The sequence below is a fragment of the Gobio gobio genome (genome assembly GCF_949357685.1).
Source record: "Gobio gobio genome assembly, chromosome: 12".
In the NCBI taxonomy this organism is placed as follows: Eukaryota; Metazoa; Chordata; class Actinopteri; order Cypriniformes; family Gobionidae; genus Gobio; species Gobio gobio.
Window position 1 is genome coordinate 46,253,697 of NC_137105.1, and position 18,087 is coordinate 46,271,783.

Here is an 18,087-nt window from a genome sequence, read left to right on the forward strand (position 1 = left end):
GTTTGTGTAACTCGTTGTTGGTGAGTCTCTTGTTCATGGTTTTTTTTTTTTGATCGAGTTTATTTTTTATTTACTTCAAATTTATTGTAATAAATAAACTGCATTTGGTTGTGATGGCAAAATGAGGCTTCCTGAACCACTGAGACCTCGCAGCCCATTGGTTCATTACCCGAAGCTTCATTCATCATTGTTCACAAGTGACACCTATAGCTTCTGTACAAAGAAATAGACTAAATAGACAAATCCATTAATCCTGAGCCAATGACCTGAGCAGACATTTGTCCATTGCCTGGGTATAAAATAAAATATGCATCTTTCTCTGACTTTACTTGCACAAAGACAACTGTCAGACACACTAATGAATTATTTATTTATACTGTGATCAACCTATCCAGCAGATTCCAAAGGACACATAAAACACTCTATTAGAGAAAAACGATCTAACCTAATAGTAATAATGTAGTAGGCTATACTGTAGTATAATAGTATAATGTAATAATATATAGCCCTAACACATATGAACTACAATAATGACAATGGCACAACTCTCTGACACTTCTACTACTCCTGACACTTCTCTGAAACGCCACAACAACCTCAATGTGACACGAGTTTTGAACCCGAAGCGTCACTCAGACCAAACCAATGATGTATTTTACACAAACCGAGGCCTCCTTTGTCATTGGTCACGTGATTTCTCAGTTAACAACACAAGCCTCGAATCTGGGCTTCATCAGGCACGCCCATTTATTCTCGACACCAGCTCCGACACCTCGGTTCAAATGTCCCATCACTACATGTGGGTTTTTAAAGCTCGCCTTCAGTGGACTTACAAAAGTAAAGATCATGGTAACACACACTAGTAATGGCTCAAATACTAAATTCTTCAGAAGGAATGACGTATTATTCAGAACAATTATTTTCTATATTTACACAAGCTTTGTGTAAGTGCTATTTAAACATTTTTAAGAAAAAAGTGTCCATTTGCCTCTACTTGTCAAAATAACTACATTTTTATGTACAACAAAACCAACTTTGTGGTTTGATGACAACACACACAAAGTGACAGAGACAGAGAAACCTCTTCCTTCCTCTATTCTTGTTGACACTCATTTCTATCTTCATCCAACAGTCCTTTAACAGCAGGTTTTCTCTATAAAATCTTACATGAAAGTGATTGGTTTATTTTTGTTAGTTTGCTTCGAACATTTACCAGACATGTTGCACAAAACAAGGCTGTTTCAATACATAACTCAAAAAATTATCATTAGTAGATTCATATTCTACATACAATTATTGACAAGATTTTTCTCATGTTTCAATGGTTACCACTTTTAATCAGGTGAATTTACATATCCTCAAAATGCAGTGAGTATTAAAATAAAAAAACTGAAAGACAAAACATTACTGTCATACTAACATTGACACAAAGCTCTGTTAGGGTGAATACAAGTAAAATGGGCATTTAAACTTCTATCCTATAATGCATCTATTCTTCTTTATGTTAAATTGTAAAACTAGTATGGGATAACAAATGAACAGTGTCTCTCTGCTTTCAAATGTGTTGCAACAGTTTGGTGAGGTTCTTTCTCTGTTCCAGCATGACAACACTCATGCAAAAAAAGAGCACTCAGTTCTCTAGAATTTCCTTCTGTGGGGCAAGGTAAAGACTTTTTTAGCAGAAATAAGTGTAACAGATCCCTACCTGTTAAAAAGAAAGAAGAGTCTCCCCATACTTTTGCCCATGTAGTGTACCATAATTGCAAAGGTCATAAGCTTGATTAATAAATATTTTGAAGGTGAATTCTGAGTTCAGTGGCGGTAGGGCACAACGGTTGTGCTGCGGCCTGTCCGATAGATTTCTGAGAGAAGGTTTGTTATGTGAGCCGATTGGTCAAATGCCTGTAGAGCCTGAATAATATCTCTGATAAAATAAAACAAACATCAATATCAGATGAAGAACTCAGAAAGGTTGGTTTGACCATCCATATTTGCTTCAGCTTTCATGTAATTGGCTCTTTGAGTCATGATGAGGAGTGAGGACACGGCAAGCCTGTAGTCTCGTGTTCTGATTGGTCGTGGTGTGTGTAAACCGAAAAGGTGATATGACATTTGTAAAGGTTTTCTGTCGCTACACTGAGTGAGGGAATGAAGGATGGCATATATTTTTTTTAAAGAACAAGATTACACTCAGACTCAATTACTAATATTTGTTTGTGTAGTATGTAGCTGATTTGTAATGGCTACGCCACCCCGAAAACAGGGAAATTATCAAAAAGAACATACAAATAAGCTCCACTTGGAAAGGGCAAGCGGCATGAGTTTCCGTTTAAACTGATATTTTTGATAAAGTTAAAAAGAGTTTACAAAATTTAAAATCCCAAACACAGCATTTAATTGTTGTAGTCAGATGGAAAAGAAAACAAACCAAAACTTAATCAATGCAAGGGGGGAGGCTGAGGCTTCCTTTATGAGAAGCGGGCTAGTATGGTGCACCCAGTGCACAAAATAAATCCCACCAATCAGAATCACATCCAAAAAGAATCACTGCAAATAATGACCAGAAATAATGACACAGCAATAAATGACAACCCGTATTAAAGTGAAGCCTGTGCAACCCAGCACCAGCCCGCTCCCAAGGAACACTCAGCTCCTGCAAAGCACACAAGGAAGAGAATCACATTAGAAGACAAACAAACAGCAAAACAGTCAGAATCAAAGTACTGAACAGATATAAACAAAACCAAGAAAACGTACAATACTCAAATGAGCAAACTGTAAAAGTATTAATTAAAGAAGGCAACGTATACTGTCACAAGCAAAGATCAAACTCAGAACTTATCACGGCTCAAGATTGCAATATAACCGAGATCACTGATACCGCATAGCGGTAATCACTCCAATTAATAGTGACTGTTAACAAAACAGTCAAAATCACAAAAGGAACTGAGAGTTGGTGACAGTAATACAAAAGAAAACTCAATACAAATAAAAAAATTAAGCCAACCAAAATAACGACCACAACAAAACAAAAGAAAACAAATATCCGGCCCACTTAGCCAATGGACTAGAAGTGTTGATGACCCAAAGCAGCAGCGCGGCCCAGAGCGCGGATTTGACGTCATTTTGTTCTCGCAGCCCTGGGAGCGAGAACTTTTTTCTCTGTTCTTGCGGAGTATGTAGCGGCCTTAACTCTAGAAGAGCTTGCCACACGGTAGTTGCAAGGGAAGTAGCTCCAATTGCAGCAGATTTCTGGATTTATTGCACAAAGAGTTTAAATGCAACAATAACAGGACTAAATACAGGCTTAAATACACAGGCAAACAGGCGCGCTAACAAGATAATAGATGAGACTCAGGTGAACGGGATTAATTAATCAAACACAAGGGAGAACTAATGAGGAGACAGGTGAAAGATATGCAACAATGAAACACATCGGCAAACTTCACAGTACTGTAGTTTTGCAGGAAGGTTTCTTCAAGCGTTGTGGAGATGTTGCTGCAGTTCTTCTGGATTCAGTCTGTCTCAGTTTTTTTGTTTCTTCATGTAATCCCAGACAGACTCGATGATGGTGAGATCAGATCATGCCGGCTGTTGTCAGACTCTGTGTGCACAAATCTCACTGGATTATTATTACAATTAATGGCAAATCGAATGTTTGGAAATGTAAACTGATATTTTCTACTGATAAACTACAGCAAAAGATACAAATAACTGTCTCAACCATTTTTTGGTTCCTAAGACTTTTGCACAGTACTATATACATAAGAAACACTTTAGGGAACACATTCAATATTAACTATGAATTTTGGCTCAATAAACTCCTAATTACTGCTTACTGATAGTAAGTAAGGTAGTGCTGTAGTGTTATGTTTAGGTATTGGGTTGGGTTAAGGGATGTAGAATATGATCATGCAGATTAAGGGATTAATATGTGCTTTATGAGTAACAAACAGCCAATATCCTAGTAATAAACATGCTAATAAGCAACTAGCTAATAGTGAATATGTGTTCCCTGTCTGCTGTTGCCTGCGAAAATTACAATGAAGTGTAATAATAGAAACAGAAATAAAAATGAAATGTTGAACGTAATGAAATTGTTCATTATGAGATCAATAATCATTTCATGGCAAATTTAAACCTACTAAATCCATTTTCTTCTCAAATGGAGGTTACACAAAAACCTCAATATAAAATGTACATGGTTGTTTCTCTCTCTTTAAAATGCTCACCATTAGTTTGACTATATTCTTTGGCGTTTAGCGCTTGACTTTGATTGGAGCGTACTCTGTGTCCTCTGCTGGGTTACTCTGTGTGTGAGCTGATGTGGATGCTCTTTTAACATGGACTACAGCAGAATACAACACCTCATCCTGGAGAGAGATGGAAAGAAAGGATTATTACAGACTCAGTATTACATGTTTTAAGTAACCATTGAGCAACAGTGAGTTTGTGCTGACCTGATCGTCTTGTTTTCTATTGAGTTCCTCATCATCACTGGTCTCCTTTTTCACATTTCTGCCTCCTACAACATAAAATATCTTAGCCAGAATGTTTGAACTCTTTCCCTGAAAGAGTTTTTTTTTTAAATGTTTTTTTACCAGTGTTTTTGGTCATTTTCACAAAAATGTCATGGCCCCCAGAATATTTAGTTGTAAGATCTAAACATGCAATATATATAAAAAATGTGTAAACCTTTTTTTATCAACACTTGAATGTAGGTAAGTTTAAGAAAGCAACATTTTGAGTAAAAAGCTTAAAAAAAAATCACTTTTTTGTCAAAGACTACATTTGGATCAGATCCAGTGCGATGATCAAAACACAGATGGAGTAGACTGAGTCCATCAACACCTCAAAGCTTCACAGTCTTAACTACTTCCTGGGTCGACATTTCACTCGGTAACATTAGGCCGTTTTGAACGATTTGATTTATATGCTATTTATTGTTGATGATCGCATTATTTTTCATTTGCATCTGCTTACATATGAGATTCTTTTTTGCCTGTTTTGATCTGGAGATACTGTAAGTTACGTTTGGGAGATACATTAGCAATAGCATTACCCTACCTTATAACAGATAACACTGCTGAATTTATCAATGACTCAAAAATCGATTATTCACTCTATGCAGGGTCTGTTTAACTGTGTTATGTGAGAAAGCAGTGTTCTTTATAATAGAAGCACTTCAGAAATAGTTGAAATGGCATTTATCATGATCCAAATTGCAAACTAATGCTGCGTTCCAGGCAGGTTTTTGAGCCCGTAAGTTACAACTTCAAACCACGACTCACGACTTTGTAGCGTTCCCGGCAAAGTCACGCCAAACTGCCTGAGCTCGGGGAATTGTGGTAGCTAGATGTAAACAAAGCATGGCTGACTGTACTGGGCTTATGCTCATTTACAATCATTTCTATCGCCAAAGGTGCTTACTCCTTGCTTATTTGAGGGAAATGGAGGAGAAAAACGGTGCATACGGAAAGAGAAGCTGTTATACCTTTTATTTTACGTTATTTGTATACAGTTTTATGCAAAGGTTTGGGCACCCCTGATAATTATCATAATCTCAGTTTATAATTTGCTGGGCTTTCAAAGCAGCAACTTCATTTGGTTATAATTTATGCCTTATGGAAACAGTAACATTTCAGTTCTGAAATAACATTTATTGAATCAACAGAAACAATACAATGTGAGTCATAACAAAAACAGACAGGTGCATAAAAGTGGGCACCCCAATAGAATAATAACATTAATATTTAGTAGAGCCCCCTTTTGCTGAAATAACAGCCTGTAGTCGCTTCTTATAGCCACTGATAAGTCCCTGAATTCTGGCTGCAGGTATTTTGGACCATTCTTCTTTGCAAAATGTCTCCAGTTCAGTCAGGTTTGATGGTTTCCGAGTGTGGACATCCCGCTTTTCAAATAAGTCCATAGATTTTCAATGATATTCAAATCTGGGGACTGGCATGGCCATTCTAGAACATTGTATCTGTGTCTGTGTGTGAATTCCTTGGTAGATTTGGAGCAATGCTTTGGATCATTGTCCTGCTGAAACAACCAACACCGGCGTAACTTCAACCTCTTGACTGATTCTTGAACATTGTTCTTAAGAATCTGCTGATACTGGATGGAATCCATGCGACCCTCAACTTTGACATGGTTTCCAGTACCTGTGCTTGCCAAACAGCCCTAAAGCATGATGGACGCTCCACCAAAATGTACAGTAGGGAGCAGGTTCTTATCCTGGAACGCTGTGTTCTTTTTCCGCCACACAAAACTTTCTGGTTGTGACCAAATAGTTTAATCTGTCCACAGCACATTATTCCAAAATAATTCTGGCTTGTCACATGAGCCTTTGCATACCTCAAATGACTCTGCTTGTTGACAGTACATAGAAAAGGCTTTTTCCACATCACCCTTCCATTGAGCTGTTCCTTGTGCAAAGTACGCTGGACTGTGGAGCGATGACACCATCAGCAGCAAGATGTTCTTGGAGCTCTTTGGAGGTGGTCTGTGGTTTGTCTGTGACCATGAAACACTGAACGCGTGCGGCCTTCACCGCGGTTCGCTACCGATCCTTGGAGCGAATTCATGCGGTCTTACAGTTGGGGACCTCGACGTGATGTTGCGACTCAGACGAGCAACGTGTTTTCAGTGAAGTATTGGATTTAAAATCAACAAGAGATTTGAGCTTCTCTTTTTCAGCTGTTCTGTTGATCTTGTGAATGGATTAAAGCTGACCCTCCGACCAGAGAATGAGTAAGTAAACCTTCTTTGCCTTTTAGAATTGTTGAGGGAAAGTTTTATTTGCAACTCACACATATAGACACATTTCTAGAACGGGTCGGTATACCCACTATAGATCGGAACCGTAGAAATCCGATATTGTGTAAGAATTAGATGTGAAACATGACTTTTCAGGGAAAGAACATCAGCAGTGCAGATGAGGAAATTATGGCAATCTTAGGCGTACAATTACAAGATCTCCTCGTTCGATTAAGCGATAAAGGATTGAACCTGACATGGAGTAACAACGAAATTATATCCTGGTATTCTGCTAAGGGCGCACAACTAAAATCTGAATCAAAATACAAGAAAATCCCGCTGCAATTGTTTATTTGCTTCGTCGTAACGATCTCAAGACAATGGTCGAGAACGAACGAACGATAGCAAATATCAAAGAAATTGAAAGATTGCGATCTGACGAATTACAAAAGTTAAGATCAAAAGTCGAATCAGCCTCATACGAGCAACTTGAGTGGGCTAGGCAGCGTGAAGAAATGGCAACAAAAATTTATCAGTTACAAGGAAAACTTCAAACCGGCAATAATTACATATCTGCTCTCGAAGATTGTTGTGATAATGCAGGATTTCCAGTGGCCGCAGTAAAACAAGCAGCACTGGATGAAATTTCTGAACCAGCAAAGCCAAATGATAGTGATGACGATGATGCTGCGTTAGGATACAGGCCACAGAGAGAAACTCGTAACCGAGCCCCTGTGTTAATTCCTGAAGAACCAAAACAACGAAGCCCGATAAAGACTCGCACAAAAGCTAACAACACAGCGAAGAAATCTGTTAAGGTCGCCGTGCTTAAAAAAATTACTAATGCGAACGACGAAATCACAACGATCAGCCGCCCATTAACCTGAGAAGAATGCTCTAGACACAAACAAGTCGTTGGAGTAATGCCAAGAAAAGGGCCGTTTCAACCCTACTGGGAAACATTAATGTTACAGGCCACGGTATTTAAGCTAGAAGTTAGGGACGTGTGGCAAATAGCACTTCTCACTCTCCCTGAAGAGCTCAGACCGAAACTAACCGAAGACATGAAATCGGGCAGCATAATAGACCCAATCCGTGATGAAACGGACGAAGCCATATATGAACGACTAAAACAGGCATTATTAGAAATGAGGGGACCGACACACACAGATTGGAGCAAAATACTAGAAATCCAACAGGCGAGTGATGAAACATTTGAGACATACGCTGAGCGGTTATGGGTAACGTACAGAGAACACTCAGGATTAGAAAATGCAGATCGAGACCATGATGCGTTATTACAACTTGTGAAAAATAATGCTGGCATCCCAATCCAACGGGCTTTGTCAAATGGCGTCGATCCAGTCAAAAACACGTTCCAATCAATAGTAGACTGGGGCTCAAGAATAGAAAATAGATGGAAATCTAAGCTAAATGCTGAAAAGTGCATGACTCCCATAATGCTTAACAGCAATGGGATTAAAAAGCACGTTCACTTCGTAGATGAGGTGACTTGCTCTAATGAATCTGAAGCATTTAGTTCAGAAAATGCACAAGAAAGTGTGTCTATTTTAGCTCTTAAGGGGATGCAGGATGATTTGCAAGCATCCGAGAGTCATGAATGTACTAAAACTCCAGGAGAACGTAGCAGACAACCCAATGGCAAAGAGAACAGGTTTTGCAGATACTGTCAGAAAATCGGTCATGCCGAGGGAAAATGCTGGTCACTGGGTAACGGGCGACATCCGCCGTATTTTCAGAAAAATAGGAAGTTACTTTCTAAGGGCAAAGAACAGCGCTCATTTGCAGGTAAAACTCTCAGTGAGCTAACTGCAGTGTTCATGCAAGGGCTTCAGCTATTAACTTCACTTGCGAGCGGGCTAGCAGCCTCTTAGCAAGGAGTTTAATAGTAAAACATCCAGATTGCAAGAATCCTGTTTGTATTTTCAAATTTGTAATTGTATAACACATTGTGCGCATTAATTACACATAATAGTTGTTTGTGCTACAAGATACACATAGACTAGTCAAGTTTATTCTTTAAAACACATGATTGCTTTACTGTAAGTGATGAAACACTTAGGATAAAGGCCGTAGATGCTGCGCATCTTGTGTAAATTGGAATAACTTTAATACTGGAATTGTACAGCAATTTCAAGTTGCATGTGTCAATGTTGAATTTGTTTGTCTCCTATAATGCAAGCTCTGCTATTTCCCATATAGCTGCAGTAAACCATAAACAGGAACATAGAATTGCCATCTGGCTACAGTGTGAATTACAATTGCATTAACCATGAAAATGTCTTCATCACAACAGGACTTAAGTGCACATGGCACCAGGACACTCTAGGTCGTAGGTCAATGATCGACTTTGTGGTTGTTTCATCTGACCTGCGGCCGTATGTCTTGGACACTCGGGTGAAGAGAGGGGCGGAGCTGTCAACTGATCACCACCTGGTGGTGAGTTGGATCCGATGGCGGGGGAGGAAGCTGGACAGACTCGGTAGACCCAAGCATACTGTAAGGGTCTGCTGGGAACGTTTGGCCGAGTCTCCTGTCAGAGAGATCTTCAACTCCTACCTCCGGCAGAACTTCGACCGGATCCCGAGGGAGGCTGGAGATATTGAGTCCGAATGGACCATGTTCTCCACCTCCATTGTCAAAGCGGCCGCTCGGAGCTGTGGCCGTAAGGTCTCCGGTGCATGTCGAGGCAGCAATCCCCGAACCCGGTGGTGGACACCGGAAGTAAGGGATGCCGTCAAGCTGGAGGGGGAAGCAGTGCCCTACCAACGTTGTTTACAGTGGCGATGGGCGACTGTTGACCTCAACTGGGGATGTCGTCGGACGGTGGAAGGAATACTTCGAGGATCTCCTCAATCCCGCCATCACGTCTTCCATTGAGGAAGCAGAGGCTGGAGGCTCAGAGGAGGACTCGTCCATCACCCAAGCTGAAGTCACAGAGGTGGTCAAGAAACTCCTCGGGGGCAAGGCACCGGGGGTGGATGAGATCCGCCCTGAGTACCTCAAGTCTCTGGATGTTGTGGGGCTGTCTTGGCTGACACGCCTCTGCAACATCGCGTGGCGGTCGGGGACAGTGCCTCTGGGATGGCAGACCGGGGTGGTGGTCCCTCTTTTTAAGAAGGGGGACCGGAGGGTTTGTTCCAACTACAGGGGGATCACACTTCTCAGCCTCCCCGGGAAAGTCTATGCCAGGGTACTGGAGAGGAGAATACGGCCGATAGTAGAACCTCGGATTCAGGAGGAACAGTCTGGTTTTCGTCCGGGCCGTGGTACACTGGACCAGCTCTATACCCTCTACAGGGTGCTGGAGGGTTCATGGGAGTTTGCCCAACCAGTCCACATGTGTTTATGGATTTGGAGAAGGCATTCGACTGTGTCCCTCCCGGCATCCTGTGGAGGGTGCTGGGGGAGTATGGGGTCCGGGGTCCTTTGCTAAGGGCTGTCCGGTCCCTGTACGACCGAAGCAGGAGTTTGGTCCGCATTGCCGGCAGTAAGTCAGACTTGTTCCCGGTGCATGTTGGACTCCGGCAGGGCTGCCCTTTGTCGCCGGTTCTGTTCATAATTTTTATGGACAGAATTTCTAGGCGCAGCCAGGGGCCGGAGGGTGTCAGGTTTGGGGACAACGCGGTTTCGTCTCTGCTCTTTGCGGAGGACGTTGTCGTGTTGGCCCCTTCTAACCAGGACCTTCAGCATGCACTGGGACGGTTTGCAGCCGAGTGTGAAGCGGCTGGGATGAGGATCAGCACCTCCAAATCCGAGGCCATGGTCCTCAGTCGGAAAAGGGTGGTTTGCCCACTTCAGGTTGGTGGAGAGTTCCTGCCTCAAGTGGAGGAGTTCAAGTATCTAGGGGTCTTGTTCACGAGTGAGGGGAGCATGGAACGGGAGATTGACAGACGGATCGGTGCAGCTTCTGCAGTAATGCGGTCGATGTACCGGTCTGTTGTGGTGAAGAAAGAGCTAAGCCGTAAGGCGAAGCTCTCGATTTACCGGTCAATCTACGTTCCTACTCTCACCTATGGTCATGAGCTTTGGGTCATGACCGAAAGGACAAGATCCTGGATACAGGCGGCCGAAATGAGCTTTCTCCGCAGGGTGGCTAGGCGCTCCCTTAGGGATAGGGTGAGAAGCTCAGTCAATCGGGAGGAACTCGGAGTAGAGCCGCTGCTCCTCCACATCGAGAGGGGTCAGCTGAGGTGGCTCGGGCATCTGTTCCGGATGCCTCCTGAACGCCTTCCCGGGAAGGTGTTTCGGGCATGTCCAACCGGGAGGAGGCCCCGGGGAAGACCAAGGACACGCTGGAGGGACTATGTCTTCCGGCTGGCCTGGGAACGCCTCGGTGTACCCCCGGAAGAGCTAGAGGAAGTGTCTAGGGAGAGGGAAGTCTGGGCATCTCTGCTTAGACTGCTGCCCCCGCGACCCGGCCCTGGATAAAGCGGAAGAAGATGGATGGATGGATGGATGGACAACAGGACTCAATAACTCTGACCTTTGCTATTTCTAATTTGAACAAGTTCTAATACTTTTCATTGGTTCAATTCCCAGTGCCAAAAAGGAGGGGAGTTGTGCTGTTAAATGTGTTAAATGTGGCACAGATAATAGAAAACCAATTCATCCTTCACTCAAAATGACTGTAATGAAGTCTCAGATTGTGAAGGCTCGACTGCCAGAACAGTCTTAAGTGTTAATACACAGAAACAACAGCAGTAATTAACTGTGTTTCTCTCTAAATTTGCAATTCCTTGGAGGACGGACGGCCAAAAGGCCCCCCTCCCCCTGCATCTCAAAACTTGAGATGTGAGAGATGGGTGCGAATATCTTTATATATATTTGATGGGGTCAATCACACCTCACAATATGTCTACATGACCTCCCAGTGAAAAAAAAAACTGGAATTAAATTATGCAACACAGATTGATATTGATTAGATTCCACCCATCTCCAAAACATTAACACAGAACACACCCTACACTCACGACAACATCACCTGGAATAGACCAAATCTATTCAGGCTGAACACTACACATCATAAACGACAAAGATGACAGAGTCTAAAAGTGTTACTTCACTAAAGATCTATTGTTCATCCTTTCACACTAACAGATCCAGATAGCTACACACACACACACACACACACACACACACACACACACACACACACACACACACACACACACACACACACACACACACACACACACACACACACACTCTCTGTTACCAGGAATACCCATTATTGTATGACTACACATATTTAGATCTGCAGTAATTACATTGGAAGATTCCTGAACAAACACAGTGGTTATTTTATATGTGTATGCTCTCATAAATGTGATTGATTTGTTGTTATTCTTTTATGATTTATTGATGCATACCATCTTTTTTAATGTATCAATTGCACTGACTTTTGCTACATTTCCTTCGAGAAATTCAGACCAAAATGCTCAAATTCCACTACCACCAAAATAGTGGAAAGTTAGATGAACTTTGAGTTTGATTTCCGAGTCTTGGTTACACTGAATATTTTGCTAATACTCCTCATGAAAAAAGAGACTTAAAATCAACAATGATTTTGTTTTGTTATAATGCATTTTATTTCAGTGTTCCCAGAAACAATGTACGAGCTTGTGGAATCTTCTTTTATTCTCAAACCTTTACCACTTTATTAAGTATATTGATTTAAGGGCTTATTGCCAGAGACTATTTTGATATGACCACATCAGACTTCTGACCAATGAAAAATGCCATGTATGCTTTTGTTCTTTGTTGTGCTTAATCACAGAATACCTGCAGCAAAAGTTCGCTCCTGTGTCCTGCCTCAAAAAGAGTGAATGTTCTTGAGGTGTGAAGTAATCGATGGACGTTTTGCATATCAATGATGAAGTTCTCATGCAGGGCTACAAGGACAACAAAGGCTGAAAACTGATCAGCTGCTTTTGCAACAAGTCTGGACGAGAAGTCTGAAGAATAACATCTACACACAACAGAAAGCATATCTTTGTGGACAATGCCACCTTTGGACTCAATGATTGTGGCCAATGGTGCCAAACGGGGAACTGTAAGGTGGAAAATAATCAAAGATACAACAAGATAGAACAAAATCATCTGCTTTGCTGTTAGCAGCCATCGTCGTGATCAGGATATTGAAATTGACTCAACCCCCAATTTCAAAAGGTTCTTACACCTTTGATACAATGGGGGAAGTTTTGTCTGATTGGTTATTTTCAAATGTCTCACGGTTTGGTCTGATTGGTCAGTTTTACTAGCCTGGGAAAACCCAGACAACTTCCGGCAAATTTAGATTTGCTCTGCAAGTAGTCTGGCAAAGAGCCCATTCAAACTCATTTCTAAGCCCCAGAAATCGAGGCACCAATCAGAAACGTTGAGGCGGGCTTTACACGATGACGACAGCGCAGCGACAGTGAAGCAGATTCTGTACACTGACTACAAAGATGGATGCAGCAGTGGAACATCACTATCAGCTATCGCGGCTGTTTTAAGCGATTTAATCTTTTCCATTCCGTTAAAACCAGAGCAAAGAACAACACTAGAAGCCTTCATATCTAAAAAAGATGTTATCGCTGTCTTACCGACTGGATTCGGCAAAAGTCTGATATACCAGCTTGCTTGTCTTAGCGAGAGCCCTCTGGTAGTGTTAATGTTTCACAAAATATAGTTTTAAGTCCTTTTCAGGCGAGAATGTAGTTGTTTTTAAAGTTTAAATCTGTGGTTTATTTATAAAGAGAGCGCCTTTTTGAAAATTTGATCTGCCGTTTTCGGAGGTGTGAGCTCCAGTGAACCAGCGGCGCTCAATTGCTCAACCCCACCGAGAGGCGCCTTTCCTCGGCCAGTCCTTCTGCCATCTGCCGCTGGCTCTGATGTGAAGATATGATTCGTCTTGTGTAGATCTAACGGCTGATCTTTGCTCTCATTAATCTATAATTTGTTCCCTGACAGATCGTTTTGTCTGAGGGCAAAGTGAAGTTTCATAACTTTATATTTGTAAGCTATTAAACTTTATCGTTGTAGTCTCCTAGCGCTGACTTTCTTTGACTGAATTGCTTTATGTATTGTATAGCTTTACCTTTTACTTATACTTTTAAAATGGATATTGATCACGCATTAAACTAACATTTAACAAAAAGAGACTGGATTTTGTTTTATGTCATATCTCATTGTATTACAGTGATAATCATTGCCTATATATATGCACACATATTACATGTTTTTATTTTTTAATGTAAACGAAAAGAGGCCGGGTTTTTTAAATATTTCGTTTTGTTATATACATGCATTGAAGATAATATGCATTGCCTTCACTACATTTGTGTGGCTATAATATGTTTAATATGAACTATTACCGTCATCGGGAGTTCATTCTCCACGCAAGTCAGAAGTTCGCGTACAAAATATGTCATAAAACACCACTGCCTCATTTCATAAAAAAACAAAACAAAAACTTAAACATATTAGCCACACACATGTGGTTCAGGCAACGCGTAGTTAGGCCTACATTCATTATCTTATATATTTATAATAAAACGAAGTATAAAACACCCTGCCTCTTTTCGTTTACATTTTAAAAATAATTAAACATTAATATGTGGTTTAGGTAAGGTGACCAGACATTTCCTATTTGAGAACACAAGTACAGACCATAGACAGTGGTACAGACAAAAACGCATATTGAGAAACGGCCAGAGTAGATGTTTCTCCGTCGCTCTGCATAGGCTACGTCATCTCCCTCATCGCTCTGATTGGTTTTAGGTCTATCCAATTGCGCCCAGTGGCATTTGAGCGACGCCCGTTGGTGACGCCCCTTTGGAAATGATTTGTCTATGAAGCTTTGCCAGACCATAACTCAGTCACTACTGAGAATGGTCTGGTTTTAACCAGGCTACAGTTTTACAAGAGTCAGGTTTGAATTTGGTGACATCAGGGAAGAGGATAAAAGAGGATTTCATCTGTAGCTCGCGCTCTTTTGCGCACGCAGCACTTAAACATATCAGATCTTTACACACAGGCAAACACGGCTTGAGTAAAGCAGGAAAGCGCGTTCCTATAGTCTAGTAAAGTAGTGTAATTACCAATATTTTTAGTGTAATGCGTTACTTTACTTCATTACCCATAAAAGTAATATCGTTACTGTAATCCGTTATTTTGTAACTCGTTACCACCAACACTGAAAGAAACAGTTGCCACTATCAGAATGAACTGTCAGTGATAAGGTATAGCTAAGAGTGATCCAGACCAACCTTACAAACAAATGACAGAAGGCATTCTTAACTAAGAACGTTTCGGGAAACATATATTAACATTATGGTACAGCTTAAGGTATAACTTAAGAACGACGTAGCGTTAAGAAGGTTTCGGGAAATGCAGCCCTGGTCATTTACAAGTCATTCATGAGTATATATGTACACAATGTGTGTTCATGTACCTCTGCATCTCCAGTAGATTAATGCCAGCAATGCCAGTAACAGCACTGAGAGAATCACCCCCACCATAATGGAAACATCTGTGGAAAAAACAGAAAAAAACATGACAAATGCATATTTTTAAATCAGTATACTACAAATTTTCCACAATATGAGCTCATAAAAGCTGCTTGCATAATTATTCAAAATGATGAAATACAAACAAAATGATGAGAAAACGTATTTTTGTAATCGTTGCATAAAGAAAAGCAAACTGACTTACACTCAGGTGTGTGTTGAGATGATTGAGGCGGTGTAAGTTCTTGTGTTTGGTGTGAAGGTTGATGTGTAAGTTCTTGTGTTTGGTGTGAAGGTTGATGAGTTGATAAACCGACTGTCTGGATGTGTGGTTTCTCTGTTCAGAGGAGAATAACTGTCAATGATAATATAACAATGCAAACAGCATTTCATCCTTTTAAATGTTTAGATTCTTCATAATCAAAATGAATGATGATCAAAGTAACAGCATCAACACAGAACAAAACTACCTTTAACCTGAAGTCTGTAGAAGACAAGTTGAGATGAGACAGAACACGTATAGTCTCCTTCATGCTCTGCGGTCAGTGCTGATATGTGTAGAGAGAGATTTCCTGGAGTTGTTTGATTTAACAGTTTGACTCTGTTCTTGTGGCGCTCACTCTTTTCATTTGGGTAAATTTCCTCATAAGGGTTCAGAAAATACTCCCATCGTATCCGTTCAGGTTTAGCCTGTAGTTCAGTGCAGGAGCAGGGCAGAACCACAGACTCTCCTGAATATCCAGTCACATCAGTCAATGACTCTCTGTTCTGAACCAAATTACAGCCTAAAGAAATATTTAAAAATATTAAAAAGCCTTGAATGACCTGCATCGTATAAGCACAAGTGAAACTCAAAGGTCAATGGATGATAAATTTAAAGTCTGTCACTGTTTCTTTATCTCTTTTATTCTCTGAATAATAGTTTTGTTAATAAAAAGAAGCATTCACTTACCCTTAACTATTAACTGAATGTATGTGTGTTGTTCAGTCTTACACATATAGTTCCCCTGATCTTCCTCTCTGATGTCAGAAATGAGAAGAGACAGATTGTTTGGAGAACCTTCATTAAACAGCTCACGTCTGCCGCTGAACTTCTCATCCTCAAATACTTGAATCCATTGGTTTCTGCGGTTAAACAGCCAGGTGAATGTGTCGACTGTAGACTGAGGGTCAGCACAGGAGCAGGGCAGCAGCACTGAACCACCTGTGTACGCTGTTATTACTGTCGTCTGACTCTCATCTGTAAGAATACAGCCTGAGAACAAGAGAGTTTGTTAATAACAAACGCTTTACTGGAATATATAATAATCAGATGAAAACTGAGAAGAGCCTTCAGGTTTCTGTTAATGAGCAGGACTTTATTGAGCTTATCAGATCTCTAAGTAATTATATTTCTTTAAAAGTGGATATTAATTGAGGTTGATATTTGTTGTGATATTAAAATGCTATACATTCATACATAATTTACATGCCATTCATGCATTTTAATATCACAATCTGATCTCTATCAGAAACTTGTATTTTAATGCAATGTAAATGTAAATTAAACATAATTTTGAACATTTTGTGAGGACCTTCATTTAAACCTTAAGAACTTTTAATGAACACAGAAAAACAATGTTGCTCAAATTTCAAAAGATTAAGTTTTTTCCCATTTGTGCACAAATACAATTTTTAGTTTCTGTATGCACTACTTCACTATTTATTTATTCATTTCACAATTTAAAATGACAATGATTCAAAGTAATTTCAGTCATTGTGACAGACGATAAATTAGGCTAGTAATAATAATAAATATTATTAAATAATATTTGTGAATATAGATGTATTATTCAATATTTAATATTATAACAACAGTATAGCTTTAAAAGGCTGTGAGATGGGATGGATACAAATGTCTTCTTGTAGGCCTATAATATTTTATGTTCTTACATATTCTTTTATCATTTATTGATAACAAACATTCGGATGCTTTCTGTCTATTTTATCGTGCGCAATACAATATAATAGGCAAATATACAAATCTTTTTCTAAATAAAATAGGAAAATAATTATTATAGGCCTATTCATTATGATAATTCCAGGTTTTTATGACTGCGCAGGTTGTTTAAGGCATTTCACTCGTTGCCATGACAAATAAACCCAACATGTCCCCTCCCGGTCACCATATAAAAACCAAACTGTCCATTTCATCCTTTAGGAACTCAAAGATCATTTCAGTTTGAATGTCTCTACAATACAGATTAACTCAACGCTCTGCAGGTGTGAACAGACACAGTCCGATCTTAGAAAAACTACAAAATACAATTTTCTTAAAAGACGATTTATTATAATATTAAAAAAAAAAAATGTTAACTTCAAATACTTCACACTGATCTCACACCAGTTCCTCCTAAATTAAAATAAGTAAATACATAAAAATATCTTAACTTACCAGTGCTAAAATGAATCATAAAGAAGAAAAGATATAAATGGTCCCTCATGACTGATTCTCACTCACTAATGGAACGACTATATTTTAGTTCCTGTTAACACTTCCAGCAGAAACCTCAACTTCCTGTTTTATATTCTGTAAAAAGCCTGAATGAAGCTGCATGAGAAAACAGAAGAAGAGCACGTGATCAGTAGCTCTTGCAGATCACACATCTTTATATATTCTCACATTTGTGCAGTGTTATTTTCCACATGAAACCACAGATGCCCTCACACACACACAAATACACTCAGATGCTTCCTTAAAACACATCTATTCATATCAATCACACACATGCCCACACAATAAAGTTGCACTATCGTTTTATAATGCAATGCA

The 18,087-nt window shown here is 40.1% G+C and overlaps 1 protein-coding gene across 2 annotated transcripts; it reads right to left on the reverse strand.

The window, feature by feature from the left end:
- Positions 1–1,153: 1,153 nt before the first annotated feature.
- On the reverse strand, positions 1,154–17,788 carry LOC307135568 (uncharacterized protein). Of its 2 annotated transcripts, none has more exons than XM_079832142.1 (8): positions 17,710–17,788; positions 16,228–16,530; positions 15,746–16,060; positions 15,481–15,612; positions 15,221–15,298; positions 4,461–4,525; positions 4,233–4,373; positions 1,154–3,604 (listed from the first exon to the last, which is right to left on the reverse strand). In XM_079832142.1, the coding sequence occupies exons 1-7, from the start codon at positions 17,756–17,758 to the stop codon at positions 4,260–4,262; spliced, it is 1,056 nt and encodes a 351-aa protein (XP_079688268.1). In that variant the 5' UTR covers positions 17,759–17,788; the 3' UTR covers positions 1,154–3,604; positions 4,233–4,259. The 2 variants fall into 2 exon arrangements, with proteins under 2 accessions (XP_079688268.1, XP_079688269.1); XM_079832143.1 differs by having other exon boundaries at positions 3,572–3,591; positions 17,710–17,764.
- Positions 17,789–18,087: the final 299 nt, after the last annotated feature.